This window comes from Gopherus evgoodei, chromosome 9 (genome assembly GCF_007399415.2).
Source record: "Gopherus evgoodei ecotype Sinaloan lineage chromosome 9, rGopEvg1_v1.p, whole genome shotgun sequence".
In the NCBI taxonomy this organism is placed as follows: domain Eukaryota; kingdom Metazoa; phylum Chordata; order Testudines; family Testudinidae; genus Gopherus; species Gopherus evgoodei.
The window spans coordinates 94,002,238-94,017,136 of NC_044330.1; the positions used below are offsets into that span (position 1 = coordinate 94,002,238).

At 41.8% G+C, this 14,899-nt stretch overlaps 1 protein-coding gene across 3 annotated transcripts in view; it reads right to left on the minus strand.

The window, feature by feature from the left end:
- Positions 1-4,968: 4,968 nt before the first annotated feature.
- Positions 4,969-14,899, minus strand: part of STAG2 (stromal antigen 2) — a 187,818-nt gene continuing 177,887 nt past the window's right edge. For all 3 annotated transcript variants that reach the window (XM_030576074.1, XM_030576076.1, XM_030576075.1), the window contains exons 32-34: positions 14,103-14,229; positions 10,267-10,344; positions 4,969-6,850 (exon numbers count right to left, since the gene is read on the minus strand). In XM_030576074.1, coding sequence (XP_030431934.1) covers positions 6,827-6,850; positions 10,267-10,344; positions 14,103-14,229 — 229 coding nt within the window. In that variant the 3' untranslated portion in view covers positions 4,969-6,826. The remainder of the gene's footprint in view (positions 6,851-10,266; positions 10,345-14,102; positions 14,230-14,899) is intronic.

Sequence of the window (14,899 nt, forward strand, 5' to 3'; positions counted from 1 at the left end):
GACTTCTCTATGTCGATCATCAGGCCTAGGCTCCTGAAGAGATCTTTGACGACGCACAGGTGATGTCTCACTTGTGACTCAGAGGTCCCTTGAATGAGCCAATCGTTGAGATACGAGTAAACATGCACCCGACGATGCCGGAGGGAGGCAGCAACTACGGCCATGCATTTTGTGAATACTTGCGGAGCTGTAGGAAGGCCAAATGGAAAGACCATGAACTGAAAATGTTGATGGTTGACCACAAAACGGAGATACCGTCTGTGTGGTGGGTAAACTGCGATGTGGAAATACGCGTCCTTCATATCGAGGGCGGCATACCAGTCTCCGGGATCCAACGACAGGATAATGGTCCCCAGGGATACCATGCGGAACTTCAACTTTATCATGAATTTGTTGAGTCCTCGCAGGTCTAGGATCAGTCTTAGACCTCCCTTTGCCTTTGTGATTAGGAAATAGCAGGAATAAAACCCTTGCCCCTCAGGTCTTTCAGTATCTCCTCTATGGCTCCAATGGTTAGGAGAGACTGGACCTCTTGTAAGAGAAATTGCTGGTGAGAAGGGTCCTGAAGAGGGACCAAGAGGGAGGGTGGGAAGGTGGGGTTGAAACAAACCGAAGGTGGTATCCCAACTCCACCGTGTGCAGGACCCAATGATCCGAAGGTAGCTGGGACCACGCAGGGAGGAAATGGGAGAGGCGGTTGTAAAAGGGAGGAGAAGGATCCGGGAGAACAACTGGTGGGCCATCCTCGGGCGTCCCTTCAAAAGTTCTGTTTGGGCCCCGTCGGTGGTTTAGGGGGGCCCTGATTTTTACCCCCTTGGGGGCCAGACTGCCTCTGTCGATTCCCCCAGGAACACTTTCTGCTGAAATCACGTCGTGGCCTAGGCAGGGGGTAAGCGCGATGAGGCTGGGGCCGGAAGGACCTGTGTTGGTCACTGGTGTGTGCATTCCCAGTGAGTGCATGATTACATGATTGTCCTTCAGACTTTGTAATCTGGGATCAGTCTTGTCAGAGAAGAGCACCGGCCTTCAAAGGGCAAGTCCTGAATAGTTTGTTGTCATTCAGGAGGAAGGCCTGACACCTGAAGCCAGGAGATACACCTCATTGTCACTCCTGAAGCCAGAATCCTGGCTGCAAAGTCCGCTGCGTCCAGAGAAGCTTGGAGGGAGGTTCTCACCACCTTCTTATCCTCCTCAAGCAGGGCCGCAAATTCTTGGCGGGACTCCTGGGGAAGAAGCTCCATGAACTTCCTCAAGGACATCCACGTGTTATCGTTGTACCTATGTAGGAGGGCTTGCTGGTTTGCCACTCTAAGTTGAAGGCCCTCAGCTGAATATATTTTGTGGCCTAGGAGGTCTATGCGCCTAGCCTCCTTAGACTTGGGAGCAGGAGCTTGCTGGCCATGACGCTCCCTCTTGTTTACCGATTGAACTACTAGGGAATAAGGAGAAGGGTGCATGTAGAGATACTCGTACCCCTTGGAGGGTCCCATGTACTTTCGCTTTACTTCCCTGGCTGTGGGAGGGATCGAGGCTGGTGATTGCCAAATGGTGTCCACGTTTGCTTGTATAGTGCGGATAAATGGTAGGGCCACTCTAGTAGAGGCGTCTGCAGATAAGATGTCCACCACAGGGTCCTCTATTTCAGGAACTTCCTCCACCTGCAGATTCATATTCTGCACCACTTGTCTCAAGAGGTCTTGATGGGCCCTTAGGTCAACTGGGGGAGGGCCGGAAGAGGATGTCCCTGCCACAGCCTCGTCTGGCGAGGAGGAAGAGGAGAGGCCAAGGACAAGAGGGTCCTGTGGGGGCTCCTGTTCCTGAGGTGCGGCATCAGACTCAGGTGGGACCTGGGTGTCTGCAGGTGGTACCAAAGCCTCATCTGTACCCATGGGGGGAACGGGAACTTACGGTTGCCTCTGGTGCCCGGTGTTCTGACGGGGCACACTGTGGTGCAGCTGAGGGAGCACCCTGGGCTTGGTGGTACGCCCACGGTGTCCAAAGACCACTGATGGGGTCCTTGCTCGTGGCCTTGGCTCTCAGGAAATATATGGCTGGGGACATCCGAGTCACGATCCTGTGGATAGGAAATGCTACCAGCCTGTGACAACACAGAGGTGTCTCGACGGCCAAAACAGTGCTGATAGACCCTGAGAGGAAGCCATGTCTTGGGTCGGTCTTTCCGGGGACGGCACCGGGGAGTGGTACTGGGAACTGTAACGGTGCCGAGAGGTCGACCGGGATCTCGAGTCCCTTCGCCTGGAGTGGCTGCGAGATGTGCGGTGCCATGAACGGTGCCGGGAGCCGGATCGGTACCAGGAGTATCTGGCAGGCGAACGGGAGGCCGGGTGGTGCTGTGAGTGCGACTGGTACCGCGACAGAGAGCAGTGCTGGGACTGTGAGCAGTGTCAGAAGCGGGATCGGCATAATCGAGAGCATCGGTGAGACCGAGATCCAGAACAACATCTCTCTGTGGTCTGACAGAGGGCGGCCGCCGTCATGGCTATCAGCTCCCTTGCCGCGGAGGTCTCTGGCGTAGATGGGAGAGCAAGCTCAATCACAGGGTGAGCCAGGGAGCTTTTAGGCACCGGACTCAACGGCCCTTGTAGGACTGGAATCGACGGTGCAGCGGCAGATGACGGTGCCGGGCGATCCATCTTCGATGGGCATTCCTTCTGCGGTACAGACGGTGCCGAGGCAGCTGGAGTGCTGTGTTGCTTCCTAGGCCGCGGGGAGAGGGAGCGGGGCCGAGCCGACGCCGTGGCTCCTTCGCAGTACCCGAGCCAAAGGAGCGCTCCTCACAGATGCAGGCTGTTGAGCACTCGGTACCGACGTTGCAGGGCTAAGTGCCGCCTCCATGAGGAGCTGTTTCAGGTTAAAGTCCTGCTCCTTCTTCGTCCTCGGCTTAAATGCCTTACAGATGCGGCACTTGTCAGCAAGATGGGATTCCCCAAGGCACTTGAGGCAGGCGTTGTGGGGATCACCTATTGGCATTGGCTTTTGGCACGCTGAGCACGGTTTGAATCCCGTTGACCTGGGCATGAGCCCCGGCACCGGGGTGAAGGGAAGGGGCTAATCCTCGATCCCCCCTCAGCTATATACACTAACTATATCTATACACATATACACACACACACACACACCACAACTAACACTAACTATAATTGTAAAAACTCGAACTATAAACACAACTAACAGTAAAGAACGATAAGTAAGCTCGGGGAAGTGGAGATCAGCAAAGCCGCACTCCACAGTTCCAACGACCGTCACAGGCGCTAAGAAGGAACTGAAGGGCTGTTGGGTCGGCAGGGGTATATATCCGGCACCATAATCGCACCACTCCAGGGGGCGACCCAGCCAGCCCACCGAGTGTTGCTAGGGTAAAAATCTTCCAATCAACTTGCACGTGGTGCGCGCACACCTAATTGGAATAGATATGAGCAAGCACTCAAAAAAAGAACAGTAGGTTTATATTTCCATCATGGGTAAAAGTTAACAATGGGTTGTCCTGAGGTGGTGTGTTAGAACTGATGAATTTTGTTACTGATCTGGAAAAGGGAGAAGAGCAGTGAAGTGGCAAAACCTGCAAAGGACATAAAGTTAGATAAATCATGACCAAAGACTACTATGAGAAACTTCAGAGGGCCCTAGCAAGCTACGTTAATAGGGTAATGCATATTGATAGGAGTAATTTGAATTTACACACTTTACCAGACTCTAGTTTAACTCAAAACTCAAGGGGGGCAAAAAGACATTGGCAACTGTTGGCAGCTCTATGAAATCTTGTGCTCCACTATTAGAGAACTGAAAAGGACTTCCATAAGTAAAGGGGACTGAAAAGATTTGGACTGTTCAGTTTTGGAGAGACATGATAAAGGTATACAAAATAATGAATGGTACTAAGACGGTAAAGAGTACGTTATTTAACCCTTCCATAGTACAAGAAGTTGGCAGTGAATGAAAATACCTTCTACAAGATGCACAAATGTCACAAGGTATCATATAGGCCAATTGTTTAACAGGATTTAGAAAAGGTCAGAACATTTATAAGGATAATGGGAACATTTAGAGTCATATACTTCTAATTCTTAGTAATGTATCAAAAACATTTTAAACAATCATTTATTTGCAATGACAGGACAAGTAGAGAAGGAGATAGGGAGGCCTTGCCAAACCAGATCTTTTAAAAAAAGATAGCAAAAACTTTGTGAATGTTTGTTTTCTGACGTTCATTTTTAGTACATTTTAACTTTCCTTGCTGTTTCTTTCTCTTAACAATTAAACTTGAATTGTTTAACTTATTATACCAGGAGTCAGGATGTTCGTGTGCAACAAATGGAGAGTGCTGAGCACTGAGCTATTGCTCACAATAAAAAGAATCATCACCTTTAATGACATGCCAACTTGTGTAAATTACTGCTCAATTTGATCCATTTTCACCCACTTCCAGTATCTGAATTAAAACAGCAGTTATGTTAGAGGTCAGTTAGTAGAAGAAAAGACTGACATATCCTTAAGAAGAGAAATGCTACAGATCAGTTACTGTCACACTTGATTTTTTTTTTAAAACCAATTAGCCATTGATTTCCTGGCATACAAGAGTATTGTACAAATCTTAAATTTTATTTTCAGGTACTACCCTCTTTAAAAGATTTCTTTGTATTTACACTGCTAAAGATTTGTATAACAAGTTTATCCCAAATTAAATAATATTTAAAACAATCATGATTGCATAACTTTTCTACTTTAAATTATTAACCCAATTAGTGCTTTATTCACATTTTAAAAACTTGTACAATTTATTACAAATATAAAACAGTGCAGTTTTCCATACATTATCTCAACTCTGAGACAAACACTTAAAAGACATGGAAAAAGATTTAATTTCTATAAACATAACATTTGCATCACTCACATCCTTATTTTCAACGTCCTTCCCTACCCCGATTTAAAAAGATCAAACATACAACATACTGTAGGTTTATTTTTATTCAAAAAGTTACTGTCTCAAGACATAAATACAAATCAGAAAACAGTACAATTAGGACAATAGAATGTGGAGGACAACAGGTTAAGGTAAATATATAAAACATTTTAGCTGGTTGAAAACAAAGCTGTAAGAACTGCTTTCACAAAGAAACACTCGTTCAAGAGTAAGAAAAAATCAATTTAAGTTTAAAATCATATATACAGTCCTCTCAGCAGTTCTATTAAATGCAGTGGTGTGAAAAACAATATAGGCAGTACTTTTAGAAATGAGAATATTTATGTAAAATGAGTTAGGCAGATCTGGTTTTGAGTATATGGTTATCCCATGACTTAGTAAAATAATTACATTTTATCATGATCCTTTAGATAATCTATGGTTTTTGGCTACCACAGCCCAATGTTTAATTTCTGAATCTAAAAAACAGGAAGCCTTTTTGTGTTCACCCATTTGGGGAAATTCTTGTATTGCAAGCGTATTAAGGCATGGAATGATTAAAATAATATACCTCAAGAACTGAGAGACAACTGACAAAAAATATACATATGTAATATAAGTTAATATTTCCTTTAAAATGATGTCTAGCTGCCTAAGCCTTGCAAAATAAGTTGATGTCAAAATGGCATAAATCCACTTTGTTTTAAACTGATTTAATTTATTTGTGAAAGGACAAAAAATGAAGTTTAAAGCTTAGCTTTCAAAGAATATTATGGGGTGGTTTATGAATTTCTATTATCCAATCTAATTTACATACAGAGGAAATGTACTGTAACCTGTTAGAAGTATCTTTAACCTGAAGACTGCTTGCAAAGACAGATAGATAAAACAATATAAAATACAAATTTAAAAATCATTTTTAAAGCATGTATTCTCATGCTTTTCTATTTTTAAACATTGTTAAACTTTCAATATATTTCTGAAACCTCATAATTTTAAGTTGGAATTTAAAAGTAAGAAAAAACTAAACAAACTGCGCAATTATAAAATCAGCACCAATTTATATATATATATAATTTTATTTAAAATTTAGATCCCTATTCCCACACTCTAATAAGCTGTATAATTTTTGTTTAGAATTTTTCTGCAAACATACTACAATAAGCTTCTTTTATTTGGAGACAAAATACAGTGGCACTACTGGAAGGAATTTCACAACATTACATTTTTCTTAAAGGACAAGCAAACTTTCAGGGTTGATAATGGGGCGAGCATGACGGAATTGTGTTACTTTCTGGCAGTTCTGAGAAGGCTAGAATGAAGCTTTTGGATTTGAAAAATATTTTAGATGAAAAAATTGATAACATTCTGCATTTAAGCTTACTCTTCTCCATGATTATCTTAACTAAAACAAAGCTTCTCTTGATGCAGATTAAGCATTTAATTTAAAATGCCAAAACTCTGCTGGTTTTACAATTCTAGAAAATCAATCCATCTGCCATTTCAGTTCATGTATGTAAACAAACCGAGCAGAGTTCATGATTATTTAGTACATCCAATAAATGTAAAAAAAGAGGAGCTCAAATCTGTACCAAGCACCTCTCAGAATGTTAGATTAAAACAAATGTGGAACACTTCTTATGATTCGGAAATAAACTAACACATAAAATATTGGTTTTTCAACAAAAACTGTAGCTTATCCTCAAACTGTTTACTTGTCCTTTACATTTCATTTTTCAGGCAAACAAAACTGCCCCTTCAATGCACTTGATCTTGAAAGCATGTCATTCTCCTTAGAGAAAAATCTGTTCAGAATTTCACTGTATCTACCACAATTTTGTATTTAAAAACTTCCTCTTCCACTTAGAAAATGACTTCATCATGGATTTATTTGCTGATCTTGTATTAAAACATTGACACTCCAAGAACCTAAAACAAAGAGAAAAAAATTTACATATTAAAAGTTGCCTGCTAGTCAATTTCTATTTTTCCACAAATTCTAACTTAAATGTAAAGAACAAGACACAGAATGTATACTAAGATTATATCACACCAAGACACATACAAATGTTCCAATATATTTTAAATTTTCTATCCTCTCCTCGAACCAAAATTAGCCAAAATGAAGAGGATATTACCAAGTCTTTAGTATGGAAACAATACATCTCATATCTATTTATTAGTGGATCCTCAAAAAAATTGAAATGTGTCTTTCATCATATTTCTATGAATTTAGATAAGTAAAAATTAGCTAGTTTTTCCATGAGTTAACTATCCGAAATTCTTTGAAGATGACAATTTCTCAGGCCCAAAACAGAAGTCGAGTATCTTGTTCTTCAGAACTGTTAAAAAGCAGTTAGTCTTGGATGAAGTGGTCTATATGAATGTATGGTCTGGCGCATAAACTGTCTCTATTGGGGGGAGGGATAGCTCAGTGGTTTGAACACTGGCCTACTAAACCCAAGGCTGAGAGTTCAATTCGGGGGGAGGGAAACTTATGGATCTGGGATAAAATCAGTACCTGGTCCTGCTAGTGAAGGCAGGGAGCTGGACTTGATGACCTTTCAAGGTCCCTTCCAGCTCTGAGATAGGTATATCTCCATTTATTATAAAAGAAGACATCTTGCCTCTCAGTTGCTGTCCAGGATACAGAGACTAAACAGTGGGTACTGATGATGAAGGCAACATATTCAGAAAAATACAACTAGTAAGTAATCTAATAAAGACAAAACCTCACTTGAGAGACCACATGATTAAGTGAAAGAAAGCTGGATCTGGGTGAAGAATCTGCTCAGACTTATCTGACATCAAGGAGGGCAAGCTGCTTCCTGAACTATCAAAAGCAGGTTCCAGGACTGATGACCCCAAACCAAAAATATCCAGATGCATTCATTTTCCTCCTTTGCTTTGTATAGGACTTTGAGGATCAAAATATAGTGCAGTGCAACTATGTAAAAGAAATTTCATTCCCTGTTGTAGCAAGAATTTACACAATACTGCTGTGCACTTGCTCCTCTCTCTGGTATCAAACCAACTCTTAATGTTGACCTTGGCACTAACTACTAACATGCAACTGAAGTAATCTATAAAAAGGCATACAAAAATACATTGTGATGAGAAACCAGTAATCCAAAGTGCCAATGACACTGTGTGCGCCACAAAACAAGTGAGATCACAGGGAACTATCATGACTTGTTTATAAACTAAATTTTGGATCCACATAGTCACAGACCCATCATAACTTAATTGCTTTTTAATGTGTCCAGCGTCTATACCAAAGGGCACAAACTCCAAGAGTGAGAGATCTGTACAAGCAATTCCATGAAGAAACCTACACTAACACTACCCAGGAGGAATGTATGTTTATAAAATTAGACAGAATAATTAGCTTCGGTTTTTTTTAAATATTGAGTGATACAATTCCTGAATGATGTTTATATATGGATTAATTATTGAAATCTTTGAAATAAGCAGTTCAAGACAGATTTTTCTTCTTGAAATTTAAGCAGACTAATTCATTTTGTCTTGCACATTCACTTGACTCAGAATATGCTCTGGATGCATGCACTTGCAGTACTGTAACTTATCATCTGCTGCCATCATGTGGTAATGCTGATAAACTGCAAGTACAGATGCATGTTAAAATTTAAGCTTTATTGAAGCTGAAAATTCCAGCAAAAGTATATGCTCTGTGAGAGTGTTTTAGTAGGAATGGGGTAAAAGAATGGGGCACGTGGCAACAGAAGTGAGCCTGTGGTAAAGGTGTAAGCTATGATGTAAGTTTTGAGGTCAGAACCATTGGACTGGAAAGGTATAATGGCCCTGGATTCAGAGGAATGAACTCTGTGTAAGATGAAATTGGCGACCAGGATGAACAACATTAACATTTTAGTAAGATGAAAAAGATGTTTACAACAGTTCCACTATCTACAATTAATGGAAAGGCATTATATTTTACATATGAAATAAAGCTTGGTGTCTGGTTGGTGTTCCCAACAGGTGCTATCTGAGGAGAGCACCAATATCCTACTGAAAAAGCCATACTAGTGCAAATCCTGGAATGACTTCCTGCTACCAGAAGATGCTTGCTAATATGAAGTATGTATGTGAGCCAGATAAATGGATATTGGGCAGGGGATAGGGTTTAAAACTTTAATGGAATTTATATTATATATCCTTCCACTAAATAAACCCCACCCCATTATAATTTTGACTATATGTATGTGAAATGATTTTTTCCTAATTTCATTTTTCTTCCTCATGCCCCCATGAAGGTTTCCCACAGAACATCTCCTGTTTCCCTTTCCTACTAGAGCCTGGCTGTTTGGGTGCTGCAGCTTGTTATTCTCAATGTAATTTTGTAATACTAAAAGAAAGCTGAAAATGGCTAAAAATGACAGTTGGTTCTGAGAAGGAAGGGAAAAGGATGTTTACAGCTATTTGCTTTCAGAACTAATAACCAGGCTACTTTTAACTGGACGTGACTGATGAAAGGAGCTGATTAAAGGTTCCTGATTCAGCTGTGACGACACGTTTATATGGAGGCTAGAGACAGTAGAGAAAGTGGGTGAGGGAAAAATAGCTGTTCAAGTGGGAATCACAAGCTTTAGTGGCCTATGCAGCTAAGGCTTTCAATTAAAAAAAAAAAAAAAGCCTCTCCCCACTACAGATAATAGGGGAAACACATTTAAACATTTCTCCCCTATTTAAATTCTGTAACCTGTGTAGCACAAAGGATGTAAGTGATACATATTTCAATTGGTGAGAAGATCCCAGCCATCCATTGCTGACAACTGGCTGAGAAATCATGTGAATGGCTCATTCAGCCAGAACAGGGATCTTTGCCTTAGAGTCCAGTCACATAGTATATAATATATACTATTAATTGCTCCTACAGAAATGTCTTTCCACATTAGTAGTACTATCCTCTTATTTTGCTTTTGACCTAACCACAAAGAATTACACTCAGACCATGGAAAATCAGAAACTTGGAAATACCTTAGTATCAACAGCATGTAGTATTTCAGTTATCCCTACTTAGAAATTCATGAATATTGTTTACATTAATTACTTTTCCTGTCATGAAAAAAGCCACTAGTGATATCATATGAAGTATCTTATGTTACATAGTCAAAATCCGAAAATTTTACAAAACAGAATTACAGCAGAAGACAGTTTCATCAGCTACATACCAGTTGTCAAAATAATCACAAAGTTCTCCTTAGTCTTTGATTAAGTTGCCACAATCTTGGGTATTCCTTTCCAGATACACACCCAGTTTTATTATATATTTAATCTTACAATTAACATTCTTTTTAGTTCCCCCCTCTTTTCACTAAACCTACTGATTCATCCATGATTGAAGCAGGGTCAAAGAAATCTGGTTTTAGCTCCGTCCTCTCTCTCCTGTTCTTTGATGGTGGCTAAAAAAAGGCAAGCAAACTGTCACCAAATATGTTAATAGTAAGTTACATTTAAGGTACAGGAAAAAGGAATCACTTTTTTTGGAGCACAGATGATATTCATACTTTAAAAGCATAAAAATGTACAAAAACTAATTTTTATTCCCGCATAACTGTTTCTTTTTTGCTTTTTGTATGACAGTTTGAACAAGTTGTATATTAAGTGCCAAAAACTATTTTAACACATATGCAAACTCAACAAAAACTTAAAGTAACCTTCCTTTATTTCTTGAACTGGAATTCTTTGAGATGCATGGTCCCTATGGGTCATCACTCTTGGATGTGCATGCACTCTGTACGCCCAAGACTGGGAAGTCTGCAACAGCAGCATCTGTTGATTCACGCCTGCATTTCCTCATGCTCCCAACCGAAGGCGTAATGGGCGGCATGGACCAACCACTTCACTAGTTCTGACCTATCATGAATCACAAGATGATCCGAGCAGAGGGGAAAGCAGGGTAGGTTGGGACTAACCACAGGGACCACACATCTCGGATAACTCTGCTTACTATAAAGTAACTTTTTCTTCTTCACATGCTGGTCCCTATGGATATCCACTACAGGTGACTCCCAAACAGTGCTCATTGAGGAGGAAGGTGAGAGGAAGTATGCTGTAGTAAAGGAGGTGTCCCTAGCTGAAAACTGAATCATAGTATGCCTAGTGAAGATGTGTATGAAGCCACAAGTAGCTGATCTATATATCTCTGATCGGGATATTCCCTGTAAGAAGGCTACCAATGCCTTGGCCACCAGCAAGTTATCAGGATCAGTTGCCCAGTTGAGCTCAATGTTCCCGAGTATGGGAGGCAATAGGGGAATGGGAGTGAACGCAAACATCAGTGTATCTGACCCCTGCACCAAGGTGGTGGCCCATCTGGAGTTGAGGTCTTGGGCAGTCTGGGAGCAGTGTGCTGGGCACTCCTTGTTCTGTCAGGTTGCAAAGAAGATCCTAAGATGAGACACCCTTCTCCTCCTGTCCTACTACTGAAAGATGTGCTGCACTATAAATGGGTAGAGTTCCCATTCGTGAATCTGCGTGGAAATGCTTGCTGAGGCGGTCTGACAAGGAATTCATTACTGTTGAACATGTGCTACCAGGAGTGTGACCTGATGCCTAATGCATCAGTTCCAGAGCTAGACTGCTTCTCTGCTGAGTAGGGTAAGTCTCACTCCTTCCTGCTTCTTTATATAGTAGATGGTGATGCTATTGTCTATTCTTGACCTGCATGCATGAGATCCAAATAATGGCTAGAAGTGTCTTGCATACTTTGTGAACCATCCATAGTGCGAATAGCTTGATTCGTAGCCTGGATTTGTATGGGGACCAGGAAACTTGGGCAGTTTGATTGTTGAGATGAACTCCTTATCCCAGTAGGGAAGCATCCACGATGAGTGTCTTTGTAGATCATGTGGGAACAAGAGACACACACACAGTTTTCCCACCAAGTGAGCAATGTCAACATGTCCTGTGGAAAAGAAACTTTCTTGTCCAAAGGATCACTGTTCTGGGCATAGACGTTCTATAGCCAGATCTGAAGGTGTCATAAGTGCAGCTGTTTGCATGGGATGACACAGGCGCACGCTGCCTTGTGGCCCTAACAGGACTAAGCAAAATCACACTGCAATCTGAGGGCTGAGATGAGGCAGCCGATGAGATTCCTCCTAGCAAGGAATCAGTTCTGAAGTAAATAGGTGCGCCCCATGACTGAGTTCAGTTCCGCTCTGATGAATTGTATGGTTTGTGTGGATATTAAATTTACTTGGAGTCCTAAGGAACAATTTGAAGTGCAGCGGTGGTTGCTGAGTACTTCCTGGCATGGCTGACTATGAACAGCCAATCATTCAGATAGGAAAACATCGGTCTGCCTTGCTTAGGAAGGTAAGTGGCCACCACTGCAAGCATTTTGTAAAGACCCTTGGGGCTACTGAGAGGCCAACAGGGAGCACTGTGTACTGAAAATGTTGTTATATGTGGCTAATGAGAGTGCTATCGTCAAAGGGAATGTCCTCAGTGGTAATTTGGTCTGCTCTGGGAACCCTGAAGCCATGAATCCCTTCTCATGACTACTGAAATAGCAAAGGAATGTGATGCTATGTCCAGTGATCAAGGGACTCCATCATCCAGGATGGCCTGGAAGTGAGGCCTGCATTCCGGAGGCAGTTTGTTTGCAAAGTCAAATAGCTTGTTTTAATTCAAGGAATCGTATCTACACATGAACAATTGGTAATTTGCTATTTGGAATGCTAAACTGTCCAATGAGAAAAATCTTCCTTTTGAAGAGATCCAGCTGCTTTGTGTCTTTGTCCAGGGGAGTGGATTGGGCTGGTGTAGCTGACTTTTTTCTGTGACAGCCTGAACACCAAGGTGTTTGGATTAAGCTGAGAAAACAAATATTCTGCTGCCTTGAGGGAAAACAAACTGTTTCTCAACCCCTTTCGGGGTTGGGTCACATGTGGCAGGTATGCGCCAAACCACTCTGGAGAGAGTCACACCCTGGAGAATGTCTAGGAACTCCTGGGTCAGCTCTTGGACCTCCTCAAGCAGAACCTGACAAGTGTCTGATTCTCCTGAGATGGTCCTGGTACCGCTTAAAGTTGTCCACTGGTGATGGAAATGCTAGCGATACTGCCTCATCTGGAGAGGACAAAGAAAGCACTGCTGGTGGAGCTGATGCTCGTAGCTATTCCTCCTCCATCGATTGTTCCACTGGAGCCTCTGGTTCAGGTGGATGGTGCAGGAGGACAAGTCATGGAAGACCTCTTTTTAGAGGATTTAAGAAATATGTACTTCTTCTTGCAGTGATTTTGCCCTTATCTTCATGTTTCCACTACATGGAGTCCCAATGCTTGCTGAAGGACTCCAATCCACTGAGAGCGGGTGTGGAGGGCTGCCCAGAGGCTCCAGATGGGTTGATGTGAGGAGGAAGGGCTCAGGCACGGCCTCATGGAGATCTCTATAAGGTACCTCCAGAACTTGAACTCATGAGACTGTCTGGTATATGGAAGGAAAGCACAGAAGATGCCACATTTTGAAGGAATGTTTGCTTCTCCAAGACAATACTGATGGCCCTGTGCAGGTTACTCACCAGGACAATCCGGGGACATTCCACTTACGGTTTCAAGCCTGGAACTTGGGACATAATAGGTGCTTGAAACAGTGAGGGAACTGTGGAGGTGGGGGGGAGTGAAGGGGGACTCACATTATCCCCAACTCAATATCCAGAAGTTTAACCACTATTTATATTTACAGGTATGATGAAGCAGAACACTAAACAGGAGAAACAGACACTTGAAAATTCTGTCCCAGACTAAGTTGTAGAAAAGGAACTGGAGAGGCTATCAGACTATTTTCCCCCTAATGCCCTCAGCTGAGAGCATGAGAAGGTGTAGGGGCAGACCAACAGACACTGTTATTGAAGAGTTTCGAATCTCAGCCATTAGGAATGTATGTGCACGCCGTACTGAATACCCACAGGAACCACAATGTGAAGAGGAACTCTGAATAATAAAAAAAGGAACTGTGCTGCTAATATCTTTACATTAAAAAAACATCTCTGCCAAAACTGTTAAAACCACCTTCAGGGTTTTTTTTAAAAAAACACGATCACTAATTGTTCTGTGATGCAAAGAAAATAAGTTTATTTAAGAAGAATCACTGACTTAGCCAATAATGAAATAATAGCAGGTTTAAATGAAAAAAAATCATTAAATTTTCTTACCAGGTCTATGTCCATGGTGTCAAAATCCATGCCTTCATTTAGGTCTTCGATTCGCCCTTCTGATGACATCATCACATCTTCAACAATCGGCTCCTCGTCATCTTCCATCAGGCTTGTACCACGCCGACTGAAGAAATTAGAAAAAAAAGATTTATTTCACACTGGATCTGAGCTACTCAAAATAAAAATAAAAACACATTAGAAAACCCTAGATATGGATTACAATTGTAATGAAGAGTGATGGAACTAAAAAAAGGAAGTGAGAGTTCGGTTATCTGTCGCTGAACCTGAATGACAAAACCAGGCCCAGCCCATGAGAAAAGCTCCCTTCTTATTTCATATGAAGAGAGGAGACTGGGAACAACAAGAAGATTTGCTGTACACCATCATCTTCCTCAGCATTATTGGTGTGCGGACACAACAGATCTCAGAAAATATCAGACTCATGGCCAATTTATATGACTCAAAAGAATGATTGTTCTTACTCTTTTCACAGTCTAAGGTGTTTAAATTGACTGGACTTTTTTTTATTTGGATCTGAGATCTTAATGAAACCTGACTTTTGTTTTACTTTACCACGTAAAGGAACAGAACCACCTTCTCCAAGGGCAAGTCTCCTTGAGATACTCTGAGGATCTTCTCTCTTAGGAAGGATCAGAGACTAGATTCTCAGTTCTTTTGAGCTCTCAAGCTGAAAGCGGTTGAAAAAGAGGTCCTCTGTGACAGATGAAGAATCTGTATGCAGGCCCACCTTGTACATCTTTCCATTACACAAAGGGCATAATTTACAGTTAGTT